Source organism: Leucoraja erinacea, chromosome 15 (genome assembly GCF_028641065.1).
Source record: "Leucoraja erinacea ecotype New England chromosome 15, Leri_hhj_1, whole genome shotgun sequence".
Taxonomy (NCBI): domain Eukaryota; kingdom Metazoa; phylum Chordata; class Chondrichthyes; order Rajiformes; family Rajidae; genus Leucoraja; species Leucoraja erinaceus.
In genome coordinates, this window is record NC_073391.1 from 20,067,870 (window position 1) to 20,095,606 (window position 27,737).

Sequence of the window (27,737 nt, forward strand, 5' to 3'; positions counted from 1 at the left end):
GGAAGGAGAAAAGGGAAGCACTCGGACACAAGAGGAGAAAGAAAAAAAAGGAAATAAACAGAGAAGAGACGGGGGGGTTTCTTAAATGTGCATATTTTAATGCTAGGAGCATTGTAAGAAAGGTGGATGAGCTTAGAGTCTGGAAAGACACCTGGAAGTATGATGTTGTGGCGATCAGTGAAACGTGGTTGCTGGAGGGCTGTGATTGGAAACTAAATATTCCAGGATTGCGTTGCTTCAGGTGTGCTAGAATTGGAGGGGCAAGAGGTGGAGGTGTTGCATTGCTAGTCAGGGAAGATATTACAGCAGTGCTTTGGCAGGATAGATTAGAGGGCTCGTCTAGGGAGGCTATTTGGGTGGAACTGAGAAGTGGGAAAGGTGTAGCAACACTTATAGGGGTGTATTGTAGACCGCCAAATGGGGAACGAGAATTGGAAGAGCAAATATGTAAGGAGATAGCAGATATTAGTAGTAAGCTCAAGGTAGTGATTGTGGGAGATTTCAACTTTCCACACATAGACTGGGAAACACATTCTGTAAATGGGCTGGTTGGTTTGGAGTTTGTAATATGTGTGCAGGATAGTTTTTTGCAGCAACACATAGAGGTACCTACTAGAGGAGGGGCAGTGCTGGTCCTCCTGTTAGGAAATGAGACAGGACAGGTGGCGGAGGTATGCGTTGGGGAGCACTTCGGGTCCAGTGATCACAATACCATTAGTTTCAATATAATTGGAAGGTCAGAACTGGACCTAGGGTTGAGATTTTTGATTGGAGAAAGGCTAACTTTGATGGTTGGATTGCCTTTAGTTGTGGGATTTTGAATTTAAAGCTTGCAGTTCGCTGACATGTTTCTCTCCCCTCCTCAGAATTACTGTCCTCAGGCATCCACAACACGGAAAAATCTGACAGTGACTGACTTGCCATTTTCCAATTAAACTGTAGTCACTGCTCATGTACTTGCACTGACACAAAAGTGCCAATATTTCTTAAGATGGATGGCTAAATTACCTACTTTTGTCAACAGTGAACCTTTAGCCATTTAAAAATGTGGACCAGATTAGTTCAGTGAGGGGCACAAGAGACAAGGGTGTTTTGTGCAAAGAGAGATGAAGACCTGGCAACATTAGATTAATGAACATAAACACAAAGAATAAGCGAGTTTGGTATAGGGGGGTTGCACGTAAGGTAATCAGGTCAAAGGGCGTGACGCACGGAGCAGCTCAATCCATGTGGAGGACATGGCAGTCTACCGCATACACTTAATGCACAAAACGCATACATTCTTACCCGTTAAAAAGCGCCAAAATGGTCAATTTCTGCGCTGTACTTTTGGAAATCGGGGTAACTGTGAGAGACATTTATCCTACTTCAGAATTCCAAAAGTGAGGAGAAATTATGGTAGAACTGAAGGGACAACAACAGCTAAAGTGGTTGGCGAACATTGGCCGTGCAGATATCAAGATTGACTATATTGGGAATTATCGCATTCGCTCACTGCATTTCATCAACAGTAAGGCATTATTTGTGTTTTCTTGATTCCTTTGATATCTTAAAAAATTTCAGAAGTGATAAGTCTGGCTGTAAAATATTTAAATCGCCCATGGCTCTCATGTGGGTTTTTACATTTTTAGATACCAAAGGAATCAAGAAAAAACCCCACAAATAATGCCTTACTGTTGTGAAATGCAGTGAGCAAACACGATAAATTCCCAATATTTTCAATCTTGATATCTGCACGGCGCTGTGGGTGACACCCTCTCCCGACCGCGGGCACAGACGGCCCCGGGTCCGCGAGCGTGGAGAACGGATGATGGGACAGAAGAATGGCCGGCTGTGCTGGCAGCCATAGTAAATGCTTACCTGACATTCATCGCATGTACTCCAGTTGGCGTTGCGTGGCAACAGTATGCGTCATGGGTCGTGACTGCCCATGCAACCTCCCTATTCCGACTGTGCATGCCCACGTCATAGGCTACTCACTATAAACATTGTCGGGAGCCGAGCTGCTGTGTGTGTACAGACCTTCGTTTCATCCGTATTTTTCAGCTTTGAATCTTCAAGGTAAGAAAATACTGCTTTCAAACTAGTTGTATTTTTGTTCCTTTGTACAAAGCTACGAGGATTTTGTTGTGTATATTGCTTTATGCTTTGGCGAGCGAGCGAGATCGTGCTGCTGCGCGTGGCCTGCGTTTCGTCCATGGTTGGGTCTGGGTCTGGGCCCGGGTCTCCAGCGCTGTTGTGTAGCTGCTCGGCCGTCCACGTCCCCTCCTGGGTGTCCGGGGGCAGACGGAGGTGTCTAGAGTGGCCCTAGGCTGGTGAGGGGCCGGACCGGGCTTGCAGCCGGCGCTGGGACTGGAGAGGCGCTGGCTCCATCTCAGCTCTAGCTCCCAGGGGGGGCCTATTCCCTGGTGGGCCGGGGACTGTCAGCTGCGCCTCTCTCCTTGTCCAGTGATTGTCGGTTGTCCCCCTCAGTGCCGGCGGGGGCCAAGTGCCAGTCATCGGTGGGGATGCACACGGGGTGCTGCAGTGGCACGGCGGGTCAGGCAACATCTCTGGAGAAGGGTCTCAACCCGAAACGTCACCACTCCTTTTCTCCAGGGATGTTGCCTGACCCGCTGAGTTGCTGCAGTGTTTTGTGTGTGTCCCCGTTGATGGCTCGTGCTCGGCTTTCGCTGGCACTGGGGAGGTTGGCCGGTGGCGGCTGGATGGGGCAGGGGGTGCGGCTGGTAGTCCCAGCCCCTTCAGGAACGGGTTCCTAGGGAGTTGGAGCGGGATTGGGCTGGAGTTGGCGCTTCTTCTCCGCACTGGCAGTAGGTCTGGGGCTGCCAGGGAATAGTCAGTCAACTTCCTCTTTATTCACCCATGGTCAAGGCCTTTGAGCGCTCTACTGATGCCGCTATAGCAGCCCGATGTTTCAGGCCCTCTCGCCGGAATGATCGGAACTCCAACATCGGAACGGAAGAACACTCAGTGACCTGGAGTTTCCGAATTGGCCACTTCTTCTACTGAAGTGTGGATGGCCATTGGCTCGCTTGTAGCTCATCCGCCCTTTGACAGATCTTGTTTTCGGTCCTGCTGGGGGTCCACAGCCTCCTCCACACCTGGCAAACCAGGTGGGGGACACTGTTTGGTCGCCAACTATCTGACCATGGAGCAGGTAGCACAGGATTACATAGGAACTCCCCCCGACCTGACCAAAATTATGAATAAAGATAAGAATTTACACACAGTTTATACAGCCAGCGCTTCATTCGCTTTTTCTTTATCGCGAAAGACCTTCGATAAATTCCGTGCGTTTTTCACTAATTTATGAAGTTTTTGCTTTGTATGTATTATATTATGAATAAAGTTTATTTTTGAAATAAAAATGCAGATCGGATAACAAGATGGCAAGCTCCACCCAACTATAGTTACCCAACCAGATGCAACTAAATTTAAAGTAACTCTTTCTTCCCAATAACCCTTTCTGGCTTAAGCCCTCCCTTCACCACCTCTAGTTTAAATTCCATTTGGAATATTTTGGAGGACCAAGAAACCAAGAACCAAGTTCAGCAAGACCATGCAAGTAACATGACGTATGACATGGAATTTCCTTAGAATCGAAAAACATTCCATCGAGTTTGCTAGGAAGGAACTGCAGATGCTAGTTTACACCGAAGATCTGATGTCTTAAGGGGTTTGAGCTGAAACGTCACCCATTCCTTCTCTCCAGAGATACTGTCTGCCACGCTGAGTTACTCCAATATTGCGTCTATCTTCCACTTAAGTTAGTAATCTAAAAAAGAAAGCATCTGTGGCAACTTAGTCTTATGATAATAGTTCATTGAACTGAAACATTGCTTCTCTCCACAGATACTGGCGGTCCTGCTGTGTATTTCCAGCGCAATCCATTTTTATTTGCAGCACAAGTGGGTCGTTCTCCTTCATTTATCCCAGTGCATTAAAAAAGTCAAATTCCAGAATAAAGGACAACTCTGATGCGAAGAACATTTTCCTGCCCAAATGACAGGTATTGTGAAATAATATTTTTTTTAAAGTAATCGCCAGCTAATAGTGTCTTCATGCACTGAGGTGTTTGATTTCTTTGTTTGCAATTTGTTGAATGAATCACAAGCTAAAATAAATCATGCTTAAAAATAGAATTCCTCGGATGATCCAATGGAGCCAAAATTCACAGAAAAAGGCTGTCTTTTAAAAAAAGTTTCAGCTTTTCACACGGTTTCATTAATAAACCAAATGTTCATTTTCTGTAAACTGCAAATCCATTAAGTTTGTCATCATGTCTGTTTGCACAACACAGCAATTAGCTACAGAAGGTTGTCATGATTCAACAGCTTGGATTGAGTATATTTGTAAATGAGTGTGTCAATCCTATTATAATTATTAATTATTATTAGAGTCTCATTTTATCTATTCCAACAAAAATGATGAGCCCTACTTTCACGTGTTTCTGTAGACTAAAACGTTGGTTTTAAAGCGATGCTCATCAACTGCAGCCTGGAACAATAACATTTTCAGGTGCTGTGTAATAGTTGGACTGGGCAAACACATACAATAACCATGGATTCATTTTACACTTGAAACACAAAATGGAATCTAATCAGAGGTGTAAAATTATATGGATATTGCAGGCATTAATTCAAACGACAACTACTCTTCAGGCAAACCCCACTCTCAGGCAAATGGCAAACAGTTTTCAGTTAAAATTTAAAAGGTCAGCTTTGTAAACAAATAGTGCTGTCCGAGTAGATGCTACTCAAGAGATTTGCAAATCTATGCGACCTTGAGACGGTCTTGTGTGCCACGCAAGACAATGGTACAATGTTAATCACTTGCATCATAATATCAACTACATTAATTTGCAAAAATATGACAGAGATCAAAGGGTGCTTTCCCACCAGGCTTTCGTCATCTGGCAAATCAAACCTGGTCCTGCTATGTCCAACAATAGGGACAATTTTATCACCTCCCACATCAGTAACTTTGGATGTCTGGGTTCTGTCCTTAGAAACTTCTAAACCATCCATGTGAATTACTTTGTCCTAGGAGCTTGAATTCAGAAATTACTTACCCATGGTTTAAGAAGGAACTGCAGATGCTGGAAAATTGAAGGTGGACAAAAATGCTGGAGAAACTCAGCGGGCGAGGCAGCATCTATGGAGCGAAGGGAATAGGCAAAGTTTCAGGTCGAGACCCTCCTTCAGACTAAAAGGTCTCGACCTGAAACATTGCTTAGTTCCTGCGTGCCATAGATGCTACCTCACCCTCTCAGTTTCTTCAGCATTTTTGTCTACCCATGGTTTAGTTTTGTTTATTATTGTCACGTGTACAGAGTACAAGGAAAAGCTTTTAGTTGTATACTATCCAGTCTGATTGTACAGACTGTACATGATTATGATCAAGCTGTCCACGGATATAGATAAAGGATACAGGGTACAACATTTAGTGCAAGATATCATAGTTAGCGAAAGAAGACAGGGGAGGAATGGTGTCATTCTAGCTGGGGGTGTGTGACCAGTGGCGTTCCGCAAGGATCAGCACTGGGACCTCTTGTTTGTAATATTTCTAAATGACTTGGATGAAAATATAGAGCAAGTGAGAGGTGTTGCACTTTAGGAGGTCGAGAGGAAGTGGAAAGTATACAGTTGTTGGCAGAACCCTTAACATCATTGATGTACAGAGGCATTTTAGTTTAGTTTAGAGATACAGCTTGGAAACAGGCACTTTGGCCCACCGGGTCCGATTCAACCAGCGATCCCCGCATATTAACACTATCCTCCACGCACTGGGAACAATTTCTACATTTACCAAGCCAATTTCCCTACATACTTAGGAGATTTGGAGGACACGACCCTCTGTATTTCCCTGAAAGTGGCAACACAAATAGATGAAGTGACAACATGTTATGCTTGTTTTCATTGGTCAGGGCATTGAGTATCAGGAAGTCATGCTGCAGCTTCATGGAACTTAGGTTAGGCTGCATTTGGAGCAGTGTGACGTTCTGTCACCTAATTATAGGAAGGATGTGAAGGTTTGGGGAGGGTGCCGAAAATGTTTACCATAATACTGTGTGGTTTTAGAAGAAATATTAGCAACAAGGATAGTTTGGACACTTGGATTATTTTCTCTGAGCACTGGAGGAGAGACCCTACGAAGGAGCTGATCATGGACTTTAGGAGGGCACATCACCCGAGGACGTACACTCCATTGAGGATAAATGGGGATCCTGTGGATAGGGTGAACTGTTTTAAATATCTGGGAGTCCACATCTCTGAGGATATGACATGGTCATCACACGCCTCAGCACTCGTGAGTAAGGCAAGGCAGCGCCTTTACCACCTCAGGCAATTGAGGAAATTCAGAGTGTCTCCGAGGATCCTCCAGTGCTTCTACGCAGCGGCGGTGGAAAGTATCTTGTCCGGGAACATTACCATCTGGTTTGGGAATTGCTCTGCCAAGGACAAGAAGGCTCTGCAGAGAAGAGTGCGTTCAGCCGAACGCACTATGGGAACTTCACTCACCCCCCTGCAGGAACTATACAACAGGAGGTGCAACTCCAGAGCAAACAAAATCATGAGAGACCACTTCCACCCCTGCAACAGACTGTTCCAGCTGCTACGGTCAGGCAAACGCCTCCGTTGCCATGCGGTGAGAACGGAGAGGTTGAGAAGGAGTTTCTTCCCAGAGGCAATTCGGACTGTAAACGCCTATCTCACCAGGGACTAACTCTACAGTACGTTTTTCCTTCCATTATTTATTATGTAAAAGAATATGTGTGTTATGATTGTGTTTATAATCTGTTTGGTTGTTTTGTTGTTTGTCTTTTGCACAAAAGTCCGCGAGCATTGCCACTTTCATTTCACTGCACATCTCGTATGTGTATGTGACAAATAAACTTGACCTTGACTTGACTTGACCTATATAGAAAAATATAAATTTATAAGAAGCAAACCATCATCTACATGTATCTATATCCATCTGCACCAAATGCCATAATGTAGGACGTGTTCCTTCCCTATATGCTTTTTAACAACCTTCATTTGGAATTAAACAGTGTGCATTTTTCCTTGGTTGTCCTCTTTGAAAGGAAAGATGTAACTGGCATCAAGTACTGCCTCCAAATCAAGTTAACTAGTTTATTGGACATGCACAAGTGAGGGGCAGGTATAGTGAAAAATCTTGCTTGTAGGACCATCACAGGCAGAGAGTCACAAATTAAATTACGCACAACAAAGTTTCTCAAAGATAGATTGAGTGTCAAACAAGACATTGCTGCCTTGTGTGTTTAATGTTTGAGAATTATCGGACCATGATGAAATCAGTCAGGATACTTTCTACAGTACACCTGTACAAGTTTGAGTACTCGGCGACCTGCTGAATGGCTTCAAACTTCTAAGTAGAGGCACAGGTGTGCCTTCTTTGTGATTATATCAATATACTGGGCATAGGACAGGTCACCCAAGATGTTACCGTCCAGGAATTTGAAGTTGCTGATCCCGTCAACCTCCGACTCACTTGGTCAGGTGCTCTCTCTCTCTCCTCTATGCAGATTCATCACCACCCGTGATTTAGCCAACTACAGTGTAGTCGGCAAATTTATGGATGTATTTGGAGTGATGCTTAGCCACATAGTCATTGGTGTAGGAGGGTAGAGCAGGGGCCTGAGGAACGCAGCCCTGAGATGCATCTGTGGTGGTGAGTATGATGTTAATAATCTGCACTAATCATGGTCAGCTGATGAGGAAGTCATGGATCCAATTGCAAAGGTTGGTACAGTGGCCCAGGTATTGGGAGTTTAGTGATGAGTTTGTAGGGGGTGACACTGTTGAACACAGAGTTGCAGTCAATGACCAGCAGCCTGACATGTGTCTCTAATATCCAGATGGTCCAGAGCAATGGAGAGCCAGTAAGATAGCATCTGTTTATCTGTTGTGGCGATAGGCAAATTGAAACAGATCCTGGTAAATTCCGATACACAAGTTGATTTGCATCAAATTGTGTACATTTTTCTACCTCCAACACACCCATAGAAATTTAACACATTTTGGCACTTCCATCTGGAAAGAAAAATATATTGGCTTTCATCTTAAAAAAATTCACACAATGCCAGACAGACTCCATCAAGATGCCATAAGCTCCAATTTCCATTTGTAGATACTCCAAGTATCAGAAAAATGATAATAAAACAAACATGAACTGCTCAATTGGAAACTGGACTCCAGGATTTAGTGAATCTCCTGGCACAAAGCAAATGTCAACTCCAAAATAATTCACAGCTTAACCACCATAAATGAAACACTTTCGGCCAGGAGGAAAACAACAGGCCAAAATTATGCTGGTGCTAAAACCACAATTAATCTCAGTAGCTTACAGAAACAAATACTATAGTCCACTGGTGTCAGTGCATACAGGGTTCCCAATGACTAAATGGCAAAGGCACAAAATAATGTTAATTTCATCTACAGCCTGCTGTTTCCACCCTTCTCCTACTTGGGTGGAATTAATTACCAACTGAGAGCAAAAGTTGTAATTATAAAACAAGGCAACACGAAGACTAAATACCAATAAATTAAAAAGGCTTTAATTACAACATGCGATAAGAATGGGCACACAGCAAATCAAGCTCTTCTATTAAAATTGAGTTGTCACTATAATGAGACACTATCACACAGCATTACACCCAGAGTAGGTGGAAAAGAAATATACTGAAAACCTAATTACATTGAGTTGGGTGTTCAGGAATATATCAGTAAGCAGCTCCATGGTGTTTTTGCACTGTTGCACTGCGTACAATAAGCAAGTAACTTGCTTTTTATTCATTGAAATCATATTCTATGTCGCTCTTCCAGGGAGATGCTAACTGCGGTTACTTGTCTCTGTACTGTACACTGACAATAAAGTTGAATCTGAATATGAATCTTTAACCATTGCCATGCGAGAGAATTTTACGCTTGTCAATATTCAAAAATAAAATCAACCAATGTATATAAATAATACTGCAAGTTTCTTTTCACAAATGAAATCCAAATGCTTAACTGCAAACCGACACAAAATGCTGGAGTAACTCAGTGCGTCAGGCAGCATATCTGGATCAATGGAATGGATGACGTTTCAGGTCAAGACCCTTCTTCAGATTACAGCACAGACATTTAATCTGCAAGGTAAATTTGTCTGTTCTTTAGATGCTATGTGACGTAACAGAAAACAGCTCTCTCCACCAACTTTCTTTCTCCCACCCTCCACACCCCAACACAATTAGTCTGAAGGGACCCAAATGAAAAGTCACCTAGCCCCGTTCTCTGGAGATGTTGCCTGACCCACAGAGTGCAAAGTTTCACACTACTTTAAATATTTGGATCGCATTGACCTTTAGTAACCATGATGCAACATCCAAAGAACAGAATCTAAGGAGGCATCCCATCCAGACCACGAAGCAGTGCAAGCCCTTTTAGACCTCCTTCTAGCATTGTGTAGCTGGTCAAATCGCAGGAGGATGAGGGGTGATATTTTTATATGTGTACAAAATCATGAGAGAAATAGATCGGGTAAACAAAGTCTTTCGCCCAAAGTAGGGCAATTGAGAGCCATAGGACAGAAGATTAAGGTGAAGGGGGAACGATTAAATGGGAACCAGAGGAGTTTTTTTTTTTACACACACAAGAGGTGGTGGGTGTATGGAACAAGTTGCCACAGGAAGTAGTTGAGGTAGGTACTATCACAACATTTAAGAACCATTTAGACAGGTACACGGATAGGATAGGTTTAGAGGGATATGGGTCAAAAGCAAGCAGGTGGAACTAGTGTATATGCGGCACATTGGTCGGTGTAGGCAGGTTGGTTCATAAGGCCTGTTTCCAAGCTGTGTGCCTCCATGGCTGTTCAGAAAATCCACCTTGAATTGAATTTCCTTTATTGTCATTCAGACCTTACGGTCTGAACAAAATTTCGTGCCTCCAGTCATACATACAATGATACAATAATAAACAACAATAAACACAAATTTAATATCCACCACAGTGAGTCCTCCAAACACCTCCTCACTGTGGTGGAGGCAAAAATCTTAGGGCTACAGTCTCTTCCCTCTTCTCCCTCTGCGCTGAGGCAATTCCCCACCGGGCGATGGTACAAACAGTCCCGCAGCTCACCGAACCCCGCGAGCGAGCCGGGTCAAACACTGCGGCCCGGGGTGGTCGAAGCCGCCGCACCTCCAGTCCAGCACACGCAGCCGCCAGCCTGCGGCTGAACCCAGGACTCTGGACACCGCCGCCAGAACGTCGTCCCAGCCACCGGAGCACCGTCCCAGCCCCCTGACCGGATCGCCCTCACGTGAGTACCGTTCCTCCCTCGGGCTGGGCCACTCCAGCGGGAGTGCCGTTCCTCCCTCGGGCTGGGCCACTCCGACGGGAGTGCCGTTCCTCCCTCGGGCTGGGCCACTCCGACGGGAGTGCCGTTCCTCCCTCGGGCTGGGCCACTCCAGCGGGAGTGCCGTTCCTCCCTCGGGCTGGGCCACTCCAGCGGGAGTGCCGTTCCTTCCTCGGGCTGGGCCACTCCAGCGGGAGTGCCGTTCCTCCCTCGGGCTGGGCCACTCCAGCAGGAGTGCCGTTCCTTCCTCGGGCTGGGCCACTCCAGCGGGAGTGCCATTCCTCCCTCGGGCTGGGCCACTCCAGCCCCTCACCATGCCGCTCTCACGGGAGCACCGTTCCATCCCGGGCTGGGCCGGGAGCGAGCCCAGGACGAGTCCTGTCAGCTGCCCCCAGAGTCCTGAGGTCGCCGGCTCCGCTAGGCCTCAGCATAGAGACGGAGGCAAAGAAGGGGGATACGACAAAAAGGTCGTATTCCCCCGAAGGGAGTGACAGCAGCCCCCGTTTCACCTTCCTTTGCCCGAAACCCCAGGAGTAGTCTTTACCACAGGAAAAAAAATAAATCAGCGAGTTCATCCTTTCCATGAGAAGATTTCTTTCAGCCATCTCTTACTTCCCAGTTTTACAAGTAATCCAAGGACAAAATGTGGGTGATTTTCATACCAATTATATCCCACAATCCATTCCCTTGGAGATTTTAATCCCTTCAGTCTGAAAGCATGCATTACTTTTATTTGTTTAAATAAAATGTCATGGCATTGTAAGAAAGTTAACAATTTAATTTTGCTGAGATTAATTTGCATATTCTTTACCAAACATTATTCAAAGCAACACCCATGATATTCCTTTCATCATGAAAGCCAAAGTAAATTAAATGTCAAATAGGCGTAGTCGGTGGAATTACTAAATTACAATCCTTGTATTAACTTGGCGGCCAGAAATACAGACCAATTTAGACCAGAAAATATTAGATCTGGCACATAAATGTATTATGGCGTAATCTTCATCCAGGATTACTATTAAGTTAGTGGCTGACATCAGAATTTGTAGCGCGGTGCACAGCACAGAATTTTGTCCAAGGTTACAACAGCATTTTGATCAACTGGGAAAGTGGGCAAAGTAATAACAGATGGAATTCAGTATGTGTATGTGACAAATAAACTTGACTTGACTTGACAAACAAGTACAAATTGGTGCATTGAAAAGTTAAATCAGAGTAAGAGATCCACGTGAATGATAGGGGCCTCAGGAAGTGTTGTAGAACAGAGTCTCAGATGTACAAGCACATAGCTCCTGAAAGTAGCAATACAAGTAGACATGGTGATGAAGGCTGTTGGTTGCTCGAGTTGGTTGGCGGCACTAACTGCAAATGTTATAGGTGCAGAGGATATGGGTGAGACTGCACCTGGAATAATGTGTGCAGTGCTGGTCACCGCATTGCAAGAAGGATATGATTAGGGCAGTGAGCATGCAGAAAAATAAATAAATCACAAGAATGGTATTGGGACTGCAAGGCTAGTGTTATGAAAGACTAGATCGGCGGGGCCATCTCCAGAACAAGGAGGCCGAGGGATGACTTTGGAGGTTTATAAATTCATGATGAGCATAGTAAAATGGATAGTCTGTTTATCTCTCGGGTAGGATGGTTAAAATGAAGAATTTTATTTTGTTCTGTCGAAAATGTAATCTCAACACATGGAAGTTCATAAGTTCTAGCAGCAGAATTAGGCCATTTGGCCCAAGAGTTTATTGTCATGTGTCCCTATTAGGACAATGAAATTCTTGCTTTGCTTGAGCACAACGGAATATAGTAGGCCTAAATAAATACAGAACAGATCAGTGTGACCATAAACCATTGAAGAGTTTAATAGCCTGATGGCTGTGGGGAAGTAGCTATTCCTGAACCTGGATGTTAGATTTCAGGCTTCTGTACCTTCTACCTGAAGGCAGCGGGGAGATGAGTGAGTGGCCAGGATTGTGTGGATCCTTGATGATGCTGGCAGCCTTTTTGAGGCAACAACTGCAATAGATCCTCTTGATGGTCGGGGGGGTCAGAGCCGATGATGACCTGGGCAGTGTTTACAACCTTTTGTAGTCTTTTCCGCTCCTGGGCGCTCAAGTTGCCGAACCAAGCCACGATGCAACCGGTCAGCATGCTCTCTACTGTGCACCTGTAGAAGTTAGAGAGAGTCCTCCTTGACATACCGACTCTCCGTAATCTTCTCAGGAAGTATAAGCTGATGTGCTTTCTTTATAATTGCATCAGTGTTCTCGGACCAGGAGAGATCTTCAGAGATATGCACGCCCAGGAATTTGAAGCACTTGACCCTCTCCACCATCGACCCGTTGATATAAACGGGACTATGGGTCCCCATCCTATCACTTCCAAAGTCCACAATCAGTTCCTTGGTTTTACTGGTGTTGAGAGCCAGGTTACTGTTCTGGCACGATTTAGTCAAATGGTCGATCTCACTTCTACACTCTGACTCCTCTCCATCAGTTATACGTCCCACAAGAGTGGTGTCGTCAGTGAACTTAGAAACATAGAAATTAGGTGCAGGAGTAGGCCATTCGGCCCTTCGAGCCTGCACCGCCATTCAATATGATCATGGCTGATCATCCAACTCAGTATCCCATACCTGCCTTCTCTCCATACCCCCTGATCCCCTTAGCCACAAGGGCCACATCTAACTCCCTCTTAAATATAGCCAATGAACTGGCCTCAACTACCCTCTGTGGCAGAGAGTTCCAGAGATTCACCACTCTCTGTGTGAAAAAAGTTTTTCTCATCTCAGTTTTAAAGGATTTCCCCCTTATCCTTAAGCTGTGACCCCTTGTCCTGGACTTCCCCAACATCGGGAACAATCTTCCTGCATCTAGCCTGTCCAACCCCTTAAGAATTTTGTAAGTTTCTATAAGATCCCCTCTCAATCTTCTAAATTCTAGAGAGTATAAACCAAGTCTATCCAGTCTTTCTTCATAAGACAGTCCTGACATCCCAGGAATCAGGGATGTCTTGATGGAGTTCGCACTATGACCGGCTACGCAGTCATGAGTATAGAGTGAGTACAGCAGGGGGCTGAGCACGCAGCCTTGAGGTGCTTCCGTGCTGATTGTTATCGAGGCTGACACATTACCACCAATACGGACAGACTGTGGTCTGTAAATGAGGAAGTCGAGGATCCAATTGCAGAGGGATGCGCAGAGATGTCCTTACTAATCAATGACACCCTTACTAATCAAAATTAACCTCCAGCCAATGCCTGTGCTGACTTCAAATGTAAATTAGATGAATCCCCATCTGCCTTCCATAGCAGATATCCCTTCATTCCCTGCCTGCTCACATGCCTAACCAAGTGTCTCTTCAATGTTGCTATTCCATCTGCTTCCACCATCTCCCCAGGCAGCCTTTTCCAGACACAAATTAATGCAACGGATTAATAGCATATTAAACCTATGAATCTATGAAACAAGTGCAGTCTATTAAAACGACAATGTCACGATGACAAATTCTAGCCAAGATAGTGGAGGCAAAAGAGTATTTGAAGACGTATTTGAAGGCAGAAAGCAAATCAATATTTTCTATTAAAATGAATCAGGGATACACAGAAGTCACTTGTGTTTAACATGAGCACAACAGGAGAATGAATTATTAAAACATTGTACAATTTAAAGAACTGAAGGCATCCATTGTCTGAAGGGCATCCTACAACAGCGCTTCTAATGTTCTATGGGGGGGGGGGGCAACTGAGAGAATAGCTTCCAATGTTTTGTTTCTATAGGCAACCTGTCATCAAGACAAGCAGAAATCGATTGCAGCTCTACCTCAAAGCATATTGTAAAAAAGAGTAGAATACATTAACAAGCAATAAGCTCTTTCAGGAAGGCAGTTGCAAACTATTGGGATAAAACAGGCATCAGTATGCAGGTCTCAGCTGTACGTAACATCTATCACTGATTTGGATGAGACAAAATATTATGTCAACATTTGCTTATACTAAACAGGGTGGGATTTTGAACTGGGAAGAGGATGCAAAGAGGCTTCAAGGCGATTTAGACAAATTGAGAGCCAAGTCATAGCAGATACAGGACAATGTAAATAAATGTTAAATTATCCACTTTGGTATGGAATGTAGAAGACATTTTGTCTGGGCAGTGTTACAAGGCGGTGCCGCTATTCTTGTTCATGTCCATGCATGCAAACATCTGGTGTAGCAAGCATTTAAGATAAATGGTATGCTGGCCTGCATAGCAAGAGGATTCACGCACACCAGTATGGATGTCTTGTTCAACTATATACGGGCTTGGTGATACCGCAGTATTGTGTGAAGTTTGGAGTATTGTGTGAAGTTTGTCTTCTTCTTCCAAGGATATCCTTGCCACAAAAGGAGTGTACCCAATGGGTTATTTGAACAGCAGAACTGCCCAACAAAGTGAGATTAAGTCAACTAGGTTCATGTTCACTGGAATTTAGAACATCTCATTGAAACTTATGAAATTTTGATGGGGTTGCAATAGGCAGACGCTTTTCAAACAAACAGAGGATGTGTTCTTAATTAAGACGCCCAGAATGGGGGGAAATCAGTCTTGGAATAAAAAAATACACCATGTGATGGAATAATTCCACGGGTCAGACAGCATACCTGGAGAACATGGAAAGGCATCAGTTCAGATTGGAACCTTTCTTCTCAAGTCTGAAAGCTGAAGGGTCTCGACCCAAAACATCACATCGCTTAAGTATGCTCTCCAGAGATGTTGCCTAATCCACTGAGGTACTCCAGCACTTGGTGACTTTGTGTAAACCAGCATCTGCAGTTTCTCATTTCTAGTCTTGGAATACATGACATGACAAGAAATTTATTCAGAGGGTGGGGAACCTGGAATAAAAGCATGGAAACAGACCTTGCAACCCACTCATCCAGTTTCCCTTTTGTATTGTCATCAATTTACCCCACCACTCCGCTAACACCAGGGGCAATTTACAGAAGCCAATTAACCTACAAACTTGCACAACTTTCGAACGCAAAAGGAAAGTTGCTTAGTCACCGACTGCATCCAAGGTCAATATCGAGCTCCAGACATTCAGATTCAGATTCAAATTCAACTTTAATTGTCATTGTAAGTGTACAGTACATAGACAACGAAATGCAGTTAGCATCTCCCTGGAGTGTCCGGGGGGGGGGGGGTGTGGGGATTGGCAGTCACCGAGGTACATTGTTGAGTAGTGTGACAGCTGCAGGGAAGAAGCTGTTCCTGGACCTGCTGGTCCGGCAACGGAGAGACCTGTAGCGCCTCCCGGATGGTAGGAGGGTAAACAGTCCATGGTTGGGGTGAGAGCAGTCCTTGGCGATGCTGAGCGCCCTTCACAGACAACGCTTGCTTTGGACAGACTTAATGGAGGGGAGCGAGGAACCGGTGATGCGTTGGGCAATTTTCACCACCCTCTGCAGTGCTTTCCGGTCGGAGACAGAGCAGTTGCCATACCATACTGTGATACAGTTGGTAAGGATGCTCTCGATGGTGCAGCAGTAGAAGTTCACCAGAATCTGAGGAGAGATGGACCTTCTTCAGTCTCCTCAGGAAGAAGAGACGCTGGTGAGCCTTCTTGACCAGAGTTGAGACATGGCACTGTGGAATTCAAGTACAGAGGGCTCCAGAATCAAGGCACCGAATAACCTTAAGGAAACAGATGATCTTCCATTCACAGTGATCAAGTATGAGAAGACTGTAAGAATGTGGTAGGAATTAGAGGATCAGCCACAATCATACTGGATGGTGGAGCAGATGCAAAAGGGCTGGATGCCCTACTCCTATTCATATATTTTAGCTTCATAATTACGAAACAAGCATTTTAGGACAAATGAGAAGAAATGTGTTTTACCCAGTGGGAATGAATTTGCTACCCCAGAGGACTGAAGTCTCAGTCACTGAACACATTCAAGACAGACACATAGATTTAAGATATCAAAGATTAGTGGTTAATGTAGGAAAATAGTGCCAAGGTAAAAGACAAGCCATAATCATAATGCATGGCAGATGCTAACAGAGTGGCCTGCACATGCTTTTATTTCTTAAATTCTTATCCAGTAATCTGATCAAATTGAAAATAAATGGCAGCACATCGCTTGCTGATTGAAATGAGTGATGAATGGATGAGTTGTCGTTCTTGCAGCATTGATATGCACTTAATCCTATCCAGAATAAATTGTTTCAGTTGCTATTGGTCATAGGTTCCAAGATTTCTAAAAATCTAGCTGCAAATCAAACTAAATGAAAATGTAGTGCAGATTCCGTATCTCAAGCCCGGTATTCTGACAAAAATCTTCTAATGCCGGATTCTACAAAACTGGTTATGTGTGAGATAATATTTGCAAGATCCTCAAAAGATGTAAGCATTGAGCAAAAGTATTACTGTTGTCACTCAAACATCAGTCTTCACTCGAGCCTTACCTGTATGAAGCTGAATCTTCCCAATCACTCCCTCCACCAGACCTAAGCAAATAGGGTTCCAGGCCAGCAGCAAATCAGTGGCTGTTGAGAAAAAGATTTGTTTTAGTTTATAAGCAAATAAAAGCAGGACACAGCAATAAAATAGGTACATTAACACAGCGGAATTGATGAGAACTCAAATGACTTAGCGGTTGAAAAAAATAATTCTAAATTAAATGTGCTCAATGTATTCAGTGAAAGTCAGAACAAGTGATGTATTATAGTACAATAAATCATTACAATATCAACTGTCGAAAAAGTGCTGTGTTTTCAAGCAATGATTTGAATAAATGCACAAACAAAAATCATCTCTGCTCAATTCAAGCCAAATTTATAGCACATTTGAGGGAAGAATATTCAAAGAAGCGTACAAAGGCATTTAAAAGAGAAATCAAACAGGCAGGTTATTTTTCACAGACAAGTACGTGTCTTAGTCGAGCTTGCCTCAGGATAACAGTGGTGAAAAAATAATCCTGGTGTAAGTTATCCTGTCAAGAGAGGCAGGCTGTCAGTGAGAACGCTGGCTGCATGCCCTTCCATCAGCTCCAAGGACAGGATGATAAACTGGCCAGCAAAAGTAATTCATTACCCTTCAAACAGCAGCACGCTCCACCTCAGCTAATTGAAAAGGAGTCATTGATAAACAAGCCACAAAATGGTCTTTAATCTTTAGAATGTTTATGTGCCACAGGACAAAGAGCAGAATGTAACATGTAACATGTAACAACAATTCACCTTTGCACCGCCTATTCCACAAATGGAATTTTTCTGCTGGGGACAAGATAACAAAAGACAATCAGCCTCTTGCCATTTAATCATACTAATACACCGTGGCAGTTTAGAAAGAGCTGCCCAACCAAATCCCACCCTTAACATTTGATATGCAGCCTCAGGGCTTGGCTCTTCATTGACACGTTAAAAAAAAACGTGATTAGAATCCATCCTTTCACAACAGTATATTTCATACCCCTATTCCTAATGGTTAGACAATTTTCTTCCTCATCTCTCAATTATCCTCAGCTTCCTGTAGAACCAAAGAACTGCAGATGGTGGTTGATACCACTAAAGGATACAAAGTGCTGGAGAAACTCAGGTCAAAGCAGCATCTCTGGAGAATATATGTTATGTTGAGATCCTTCTTCAGATCCTTCATCAGTAGGGTATACCCATCCTACTGCCTCCCAGTTTCCACAGCATAGAAAATCTAACGTTTGCTTCGTTTAAGTCTCAATTTGACACCCATCAGACTCTTCCATCCAATGAAAATCACCCCAGCCTATCTAATCTTTCTTCATGCCCAAGAGTCCTGACATGTTTGTGGATCACTTCAGCATTCATCTGGTACAAATTACATCAAACGGCTACAATTGTATACATCACTTAAGCAGTGATCCAATTAGCTCAGTATACTCTTCTTGCACAAGTTGGATTGTATATGGATTGTATAGGATAGGCAAAATTAAGCTTTGCGGCTTCAGCCTATTCCTTTTTCGGTCATTGATTATGTGAACGTTGTGTGAAATGGATACAGTGTTGGTTCATATTCACACAGATTGTAAAGTTTGGTTCTTTTTAATGTATGACCAAAATAAACTATTCATTCATTCAAGTTCCCTATTCTTCTAGCTGTAAAAGAAGTGTTCCATGTGCCGTTTAAACATATAATTGACCAGTCTTGCTAAGCATCTATAGATATGCTCTCCAAGATAATTCTACTCCTGCAAACCCTTCCTTATTCCCATTTATTGTACATCCCCTTGTTACACCTCCCCATATTAATTCTTCCACACTGCACTGATTGTTTGGTCCGCAATTATTTCAAAATTGGAACATTTCTCTCTGCATTAGGGTCTGTAGAGAGAGCAACAGTAAATGATTCAGAGCAATGACTCTTCATGATAATAGGGTTAAAAACGTTGATTTTTCAGTCGGAGAGAAAGGGGCGATTGTACGGGAAGAGGAGAACAGAGAACAAAACGGGAAGGCCAGTCATTAAGAGACCAGGATAGATGGAACAACAGAACACCACTGTTTGGAACTGATGTGCTGCCAGGCTGAGAACTATGTTCTGCACTCTTTATCTTTACTACATCAATTGTTCTTGGTTGACTTGATTATATCCAAGTATGGAATATATATAGTTTGGGCAGTTTACAACCCAGCAATATGAATATCGACCTCTGTAAGTAGCCCTTGCTTTCCCTCTCCCCATCACTCCCCCATCCTAGTTCTCTGCCCCGTCTGACTACCTTCCTGATTAACTTCCACCTTTGGCTGCTTCGTTGTCACCTTCCCCTAGCTAGCAATCATTCTACATTTTCCTTGATCTTTGTCCCCTTTGATGTCTTGTTTTCACTCCTTAACCTTGGTCTCTGTGTCTCCCCCTCCCCGGCTCAGTCTGAAGCAGGGCCTCGACCCGAAACGTCACCCATTCCTTCTATCCAGAGATGCTGCCTGTCCCGCTGAGTTACTCCAGCATTTTTGTCTATCTTATGGTATATATCCAATCTGTTTGGAAAGCATACAAAAGAAAGCCTTTTATTGTACCTCAGTACACATGACAATAATAAACCTAAAGCCAAATCTGAGAATGGCAAGGAGAGGTTCTTGAAGCCTTCGCAAAGGACCGCTGCTGTGGAACTGGAAACCCACCTGGTGGCCGTGCGGGCGGCTGCCAAACCCTAACAGGCAGGACTGGAGTGGGCCCGAGGCTCATCGCCCGCTTGTCCCCAAAAACCAGGAACATAAAGGTGGAGAAAGCAAGACCGGCAGCTACTGGACAAAGGGCCGGTGGGACGTAAAAGGTGGGCTGCGGGAGGCCCCCCCGTAGCACATAGGCTGGAGGACGGGGAGGAGAGGAGCGGCTCACTGGGGAACTGTAAGAGGGTGCAAGGCGTTCGGGCCGAGGACAAGCTGCAGAGAGGCGGTCGGGCGGCCGAGAACAAGGAGGGACCATCGTGACAGTAAAGAGTACTTTGTAGCTTAGTTGCTGCCAGATATGTGGCGGCTCCCTGCAAACTTTGTGTATTGTATGCAAAAACAAATAATTTCACTGTACCTGGGTACATGTGACAAAAATATATAATTGAAATGCATTGAATGACAGGTGTAGCTGATAAGGCTGGATGATGTTAACAATATTTAATATGACTTCAAAAATATATGCAATGCTGAACAAAATCAGATTTTCTGAAACTGGCAATCAAGAGCAAATGGCTGTCCTATTCGCAGGAGATGCCACTCGGATATTTGTCGAAACAGTCTCGAAGGTCAGAGGAATGAGTGTATGGAAAATTGAAGTGGCAGCTAAATGGCATACTTGGGTTACTGCATAAATGGACAAAGTGATTACCCGATTTGCAATTGGTTCCCCATGGAGGATGTAATACCCTAAGCATTGAATTCAGTACACCACGTTGGTAATACAAATACATCATTGCATCACCTGGGACGTGTGTTTGGGTCCCTGGGAGGAGTGATAAGGGGAGCGTGCAGTGAGGACAGAAGAGATTCAAGGGTGGACCACAGGGGGCAGTGCTTCGCAGTGCTGGAAAGGGAGGGCTTGGGAATCCGTGCCAGGTGGCACCACCAACAAGACAAATGACAAAGGATGGAATGTGGAAATGGCAACCTGGTCTACAAAAAAAGGATAAAGTCCTGCAGTAACTCAACTGATCAGGCAACATCACTGGAGAACTTGGATAGGTGACATTTCAGGTCGGCACCCTTCTTCCGACTAATTGTGGGATGAAGAAGCTGGGAGAGGATTTATTACCACAAATTACAAAGGATGATTTTGTTGCATGCATAAGCTAGTGGGACAGAAAGCAAAGGGGGAATGTTATCCTTGTTCTGGGTGAGATGAAAAAAGCAGAGATGAAGGAAATGGAAGTGACATGGCAGTGAACCCCACCAACTATGGCAGAGGGCAAAATCTAGCTGGGGAAAACAGCAGACATATCTGGTGCAAAACTTCTGTTCATGAGCATGAAGCAGCACCAATAAAGATCAATACACTAGAAAAAAAGAACCAACTAAGAATGAAACAGGATGTGTGTTGCTTGCTAATTTTAGGGTTGAAACTCAAAAATTATGTCCAACCAATTGTTATAAGCTCACAAAATAATGTTTCTTCTAATTCAACATGGAAGGAAACAAGGTTAATTGCAACAAAATGAAGTATTTGCACCATCAACCCAGTAATATACTTAACCAATGGTTGTGCAAATAAAGTCCTTTCAGTGATAAGAGGCAGGCAGAGCAATATCCATTCACTTGAGCCAAACATCCCAATCACATTTCCAAAAAACCCTTGCCTCGTCCCACATGAATGCAATAAGTGCACATAGAATCAGAATCACATAGAACAGGAGGCCATTCATCCATTGTGCACACAAGCTCATTGCAAGACATGGTCCTGTCCTCTGTTTCCCTGCATCTTGGCACCTTTACAAACACAACCCAACTGTTGTGAAACGTGTACGGAGAAACTACCGATGCTGGTTTACACCGAAGACTGCTGAAGAGTGAAGGATCCCAACCCAAAACATTGACTATACACATTCTCCAGAAATGCTGGCTGACCCACTGTTACTCCGGCATTTTGTGCTTTTTTGCTCAAGCGGTAAAGTGCTCAAGTGGTCAAAGGGCACCGAATGCAAATTACAGGGATCAATGTGGGGAGGAGGCACAAGCAAAGGTACAGTGGAATAAAATATGACATGTGACACAGAAAGAAAGGGAAGATATCAACAATTGGATCTAACAATACTCAAAGCAATGAACAATGTCATAGGAAATCACATGTTCAAGAAATATTTCACTGGCATGCCATACAAGGAGTGATCTTGACTACTTGTTGTCTACAAATGGAGTTGTCCCCATGTGCCTATTTGAAAAGGACATTTATGTACCCCCTCCCCCCATCTTATTTCTCCAAATGCTCAAATTGAATGTGTTCAACCCTTGTTCAGCATCTCAGGACTGGCAAGGCTGCTCTGGAATTAAACACCTGGGAAATTTAAGGTTTGTAACGGATCTATGTTAAAAATTAAATGGTATTGTTAGCACAAAAAACACCTAGCGAATGCCAGGGCACCAGGGATGGGGGAACTCTGTGGCTCAGAACTTTCATCTGAAAACAAGAACGAGTAAAAAGGGGAAATGAACAGAATGTTCGAGTGGTATTTTTCCATTTTAAATGAGAAACGTGCACCAACATTGTATAAACTGCATCTACGACTTCGCCTCTGGAATTGACAAAACAGCCACATCGTCATCGAAGAGCCACTGAAGCCTGGACACTTTAAACTTTATGAACTCAGTGGGTGAGGCAGCATCTATGGAGCGAAGGAAATAGGCAGCGTTTCGGGCCGAAACCCTTCCTCAGACTGATCTGAAGAAGGGTTTCGGCCCGAAACGTTGCCTATTTCCTTCGCTCCATAGATGCTGCCTCACCCGCTGAGTTTCTCCAACACTTTTGTCTACCTTCGATTTTAACCTTTATCACTAAAGGCTTTATCCCTAGGAGAGATCATTTAAAATGTATGTCACTCTGAGATTAATGGCCCGAACAGAATTAGTAAAAGCCAGAAGGAGAAACTCATCAGCCTATTCTCTCATCCTTGCAGAAAACATTTCAAGAAAAGTGAATGATTTGCACACCATTGTGGCATTACATTAATTATGGATAATCTATTTTTGTGTTTCTGACAAATTGTGCTGCAAGGGAAAAACTCCAATACCCTTAGGACTTGGTCATATCAAACCTATTGAACGACATTCCTTTAATACCAAAAGCATTTCACCATTCAGTATGCTGCACAGTAACACAATAAATGCATGGATTGGGAGCTGCTCCATAAGACCTAGCAAGCAGACCGGACTCTGGAAGAGGCGCCAAATCCAGCGACTCAAAAAAAGAATTCCACTGTTTTGCACATATGACAATGAAGCACTAGCAATTGATTGAATATATTAATTCATGTAATTCCCTAATACCCAATACAAATAGCCCACAAAGCTGCAGCGCTCCAGACTCCCGGATCTATCCACACATCCTACTTGCTGTCTGGATTCCCAGTTGACATTCCAAATAAGTGAGCAAGCCAGATGCAAGCTCATAATTTCCGAATTGGATGCTGAATCATTGGGAGTGTTACAATACAGACATCCACCAAACAAACCACTACCTTGTTGCCGAATTCATTCTTTACGTTTGTCATTGGGAAATTCCATGCAACTGAAAACTTCATTAAAAGCAAGTGATGAACAGAGACCTCCATGAGGAACAATTGATGTTATTGGAATGAAATGTCAAATCTGATTTTTCATATAAAACTTAAATAATTCCCAGACAGGGGTTGTGCAAGCCTGCAAAAGATATATGAAGACGAGTCATTTAGAAATCAGGGATCCAAAACTACATTAGAACTGAAGCTGTGTCATTTATAATATAATTTGTTTGGACTAATTTTATATTTCTAATCGGGCACTGATGACTGCCTAACAGAAAAACAAATTAATACCAAAATAGAGTCAAAGTGTGCAGTTAGATTCAATGCTCTCATTATCTCTCGTGGGTGGGGATCGTGGCTTCTTGTTTGGAAGGGCTGTACTACTCAATGAAGCAAATGTCCACCACTCCAAATTTTAGCAAAAACCCACAGGTCCAGACAAAAGAAAATTATAGGAGCAATGATGTTGTTTTGCATTAGTGTTAATAACCAAGTTGCTTAAAACAAAAAACTACTTGCAACAAACCATGGCCCCAAGCTCCAAACACGTCATGTCCTACAGACGTGACGGTGCAAATATTATGCAGCTGCATCCATTGTGTGACCAATTTCAGTTCACTCTTGATAATAACTCTAATTTCAAATTAATGATAATTTTCCACCTTTATAATAAACTAAAACATTCAATAAATTAACCAATTGGTTTTAGGGATACAGCATGGAAGCGGGCCCTTCGGCCCACCATGTCCACATCGACCATCGATCGTACTAGATCGATGTTATCACACTTTAACATCCACTCCTCACTCACTAGTGGCAATTTTACAGAGGTTAATTAACCTACAAAGTAACACGTTGTTGGAATGTGGGAGGAAACCAGAGCACACGGAGGAAACCCACGCGGTCATAAAGAGAATGTGCATCTGTGGAAAAGTGAATGTTTCAAGTCCAAGATCCTTCAAAACTGGGGGGAAAAAAATTTGATGAATTTGCAAAGCAGGGAAGACGAGGAAGGGTTGGGTAAAACAAAGGGCATGTTACTATATGGAGATATCGCGACTTAAAGTACCAGTTCAAAGATGACCTTATGTATGATGTGCTGCGAACAGCAAGGGAGTGGGACATGCCCAGCAAGTCAGACTATTAATGGAAAGAAAGAACAAGTAAAAATGACAAGGTTTGGGGACAGAAATTGCCTGTTCTGATAGAGATAAAAAGTTAAAGTTGAAGAATTAGAAAGAGACCTGAAGGTTGCAACTTGTCCAGATGAGAAGATGAGATGTTGTTCCTTGAACTTGTGCTGGAGCTTCATGCAAAAGCACAAGAAGCCACAGACAAATATCACTGCAGGAGTGCAATAGGGAACTGAAGTGACAGGTGGTGTCAATCCCCCAGCAATGAACTGTATCCACCAAGCCATCCAGGATATAGCTCTAACACTCCAACCCATATAACACCCGCCTTCACAGGCAGCCTCTTCACTCCAAATCATTGTTGCAAGAAAAAGTATTTGAAGGGCAATGCTTCGCAGCAGGTTCTTAACATCCAGGTTCGTGGCCCAGCGACACACCCGAATGTTTGGACTGGCAATCCAACCCATGATGAATCAGGATTTACATGGTTCAAATGTATTGGCACCTGATGCTTCATGGTTGCAAGATATATTTGCTTCAGTTAATCATCTTTAGCTTGAAATGCAGAACTTTTCTGGCCTCAGATACAAGATGTTTTCATCCAACGTCAACCTCTCATCATTAGTATTGATTGGGTTATTCTCACATGCACCAAGATGCAAGGTAAAACTGCCAGCTTTCCAGCTAAATCATACCATTCATGAAGGCATCTAATAGCGTAGAATCGAAAAGAAAGAGGGTTGAATGCAGTCTTACAGCTGCAGAGAAAGTGCAGCAGAAAAGATCAAAGGCAGCAACAAGTGAAAATCAGGTACACATCCCTAGCACGAGTTTGATAACTGCAGGGACGAAGCTGTTCTTTAATATGGTAACTTGCGCTTTTAAGTTTTTTTTTTAAATTTTCTGCCTGATGGGAATGGGGAGAAGAGAGAATGACCAGGCTGTGAGAGGTCCTGGATAATCTTGGCTGCTTTGCCAAGGCAGTGTGAAATGAAGATGCAGTCAATGAGGAACGTGGTGGTGGGAGGAGGCTGTTTGTGCTAGACTGGGTAGGCTCTGCTCACAACTTTATTGTCTTGGGCAAAGTAGTTGCCATCCGGATGGAATGCTTTCTTTGGTGCATCTGTAGAAATTGCCAATTGGAGACATGCTGAAAGTATTTCCGCTTTCCGCAGAGACCGTTCCCTTCGCAACTCCCTGGTCAACTCGTCCCTTCCAACCCAAACCACCCCCTCCCCAGGCACTTTCCCCTGCAACCGCAGGAGATGCAACACATGTCCCTTTACCTCCTCCCTCGACTCCGTTCAAGGACCTCGACAGTCTTTTCAGGTGAGGCAGAGGTTCACTTGCAACTCCTCCAACCTAATCTACTGTCTCCATTATTCCAGATGTGAACTGTGTTATCAGCGAGACCAAGCGCAGGCTTGGCGATCGTTTCGCTGAACACCTCCGCTCAGTCCGCCTAAACCTACTTAATTCCCCGGTGCACAACACTTTAACTTCCTTTCCCATTCCCATACTTACCTATCTGTCCTGGGCCTCCTCCATTGTCAGAGTGAGGCCCAGCGCAAATTGGAGGAACAGCACCTCATAATTCGCTTGGGTAGCTTGCACCCCAGCGGTATGAACATTGACTTCTTTAACTTCAAGTAGCCCTTGCTTTCCCTCTCTCCATCCCCTCCCCCTTCCCAGTACTCCTACCAGTCTTACTGTCTCCGACTACATTCTATCTCTGTACTGCCCACTCTGCTGAAATCAGTCTGAAGAGGGGTCTTGACCCGAAACGTCACCCATTCCTTCTCTCTAGATGCTGCTTGTTCCACTGAGTTACTCCAGCATTTTGTGTTTATCTCCAAATGAACCAGCATCTGCAGTTCTTTCCAACACAAGATAGAACAGTGCAGCCGAGAACTAACCAGTGATACATCAAGGTTCAGCATTATATCAAGTGGTCTACATTTATAAAGATTCAAGATTCAAGATTCAATTTAATTGTCATTTGGACCCCTTGAGGTCCAAACAAAATGCCGTTTCTGCAGCCATACATTACAAACAAATAGACCCAAGACACAACATAATTTACATAAACATCCATCACATCGCTGTGCTGTGGAACCATTCCATTCTTACTTGCTCCAAGTTATCTTGCAAACATTAAAGACATGGGTCTGTAAACTCTTTGGTTTCCCCTCTGGCAAACAATTAAAACTGGAATATTTGTTTTTCAATCCATCAGCCTTGCTCCAAAATACTTGAGTGGAATACTAGTAAACATTACCAGCCACAAAACCCAGGGCTGGACATGTTTGCTGTTAAACTGGGAATGTTATTTTTACGGGAATCCAGACTAGCTTGACTGCCAAGCAATAACTGCACACAGCCAATCACATTTAATACGGAGACCGATAGCCAGAAAATAACTTTAAAAGACAATTCAGGGAACCCTCGCATTCTCTTTTAGCACACACATGTATCTTACCAATTAGTTATTCTATGGAAGTGAATTGTATCTAAATCCAATCCACAAATCGTTGGCACAGGTATCTGCTCCGTTTTCTTCCCACATTCCAAACACGTGCAGATTTCTAGGTTAATTGGCTTCTGTACATTGTTCATCATTGTCTGTAGGATGGAACTAGTGTGTAGGGATCGCAGGTCGGCGCGGACTCTGAGGGCCAAAGTGCCCGTTTCCATGCTGTTTCTCTAAATTAAAAATTTAGGAATAACCAAAAATATTACCTGGAATGGCAAGATCGAAATCAATGAAATGTTACCAGATGAAATGCGTCTGGATTCACCACGTCTTTAATTAGTTATCAGTACAGGCCCTGAAGCAATCTCCCCATAACGACTTTTAAAGTTAAGCAATGAACAGATTTTCAGCTTTAGTTGTAATAATAAGAATATAAATCTACTTACTGGAACATTCAGTTTGAGGCATTCCTGAATTATTTTTGCATTAGTGCAAGTCAACACAAGTATTTAAGCTACAAATCCAACTGTACCGGCAGTACATTGATACTGGTTAATCTTTAGCTTTAATGCTAAAGGCACACATCAACTGATTTTATTCTTGAACAATTTTCCATTAGCTCTAAATTACTACAAGCAGCAGTCGACAAAAAAATGTTCTTTAGGGTTGCGGGAACTTGTATTAAACCAGCTACATTGTAATTTTATTTCACTTTCACCATAATAATTTGTCACCATTTGCCTAGCTTTTGGCCAAATAACAAACGACCCACAATGGAGGATATACTGTCGACTTTACTATCCCTTAATCCAAGTTTAACCTTGAAGGGTTTGAACAGTACATCTGCTTCAATATATTTTTGTTGTTTTGAGCTTTGTGAAGATAGGCTAACTGTACACCAAATGGATCACCAGTTTACAGGCAGTCAAAATGGGGACTTTTAAGATAGGGAAGCATGCAAAGATTTTTCCCTAGGGTAACTAACTACATGGACGACTGTGCAATCTATTAAAACTTCAGTAAACTCGATTGTGTTTACACCAAC

The 27,737-nt window shown here is 43.5% G+C and overlaps 1 protein-coding gene across 1 annotated transcript in view; it reads right to left on the reverse strand.

The window, feature by feature from the left end:
- inpp5f (inositol polyphosphate-5-phosphatase F) overlaps nucleotides 1-27,737 on the reverse strand; it is a 145,239-nt gene that overhangs the window by 81,034 nt on the left and 36,468 nt on the right. Inside the window, exon 2 of the mRNA XM_055646835.1 lies at nucleotides 16,812-16,892. Within this exon, the coding sequence (XP_055502810.1) occupies nucleotides 16,812-16,892 (81 nt within the window). The remainder of the gene's footprint in view (nucleotides 1-16,811; nucleotides 16,893-27,737) is intronic.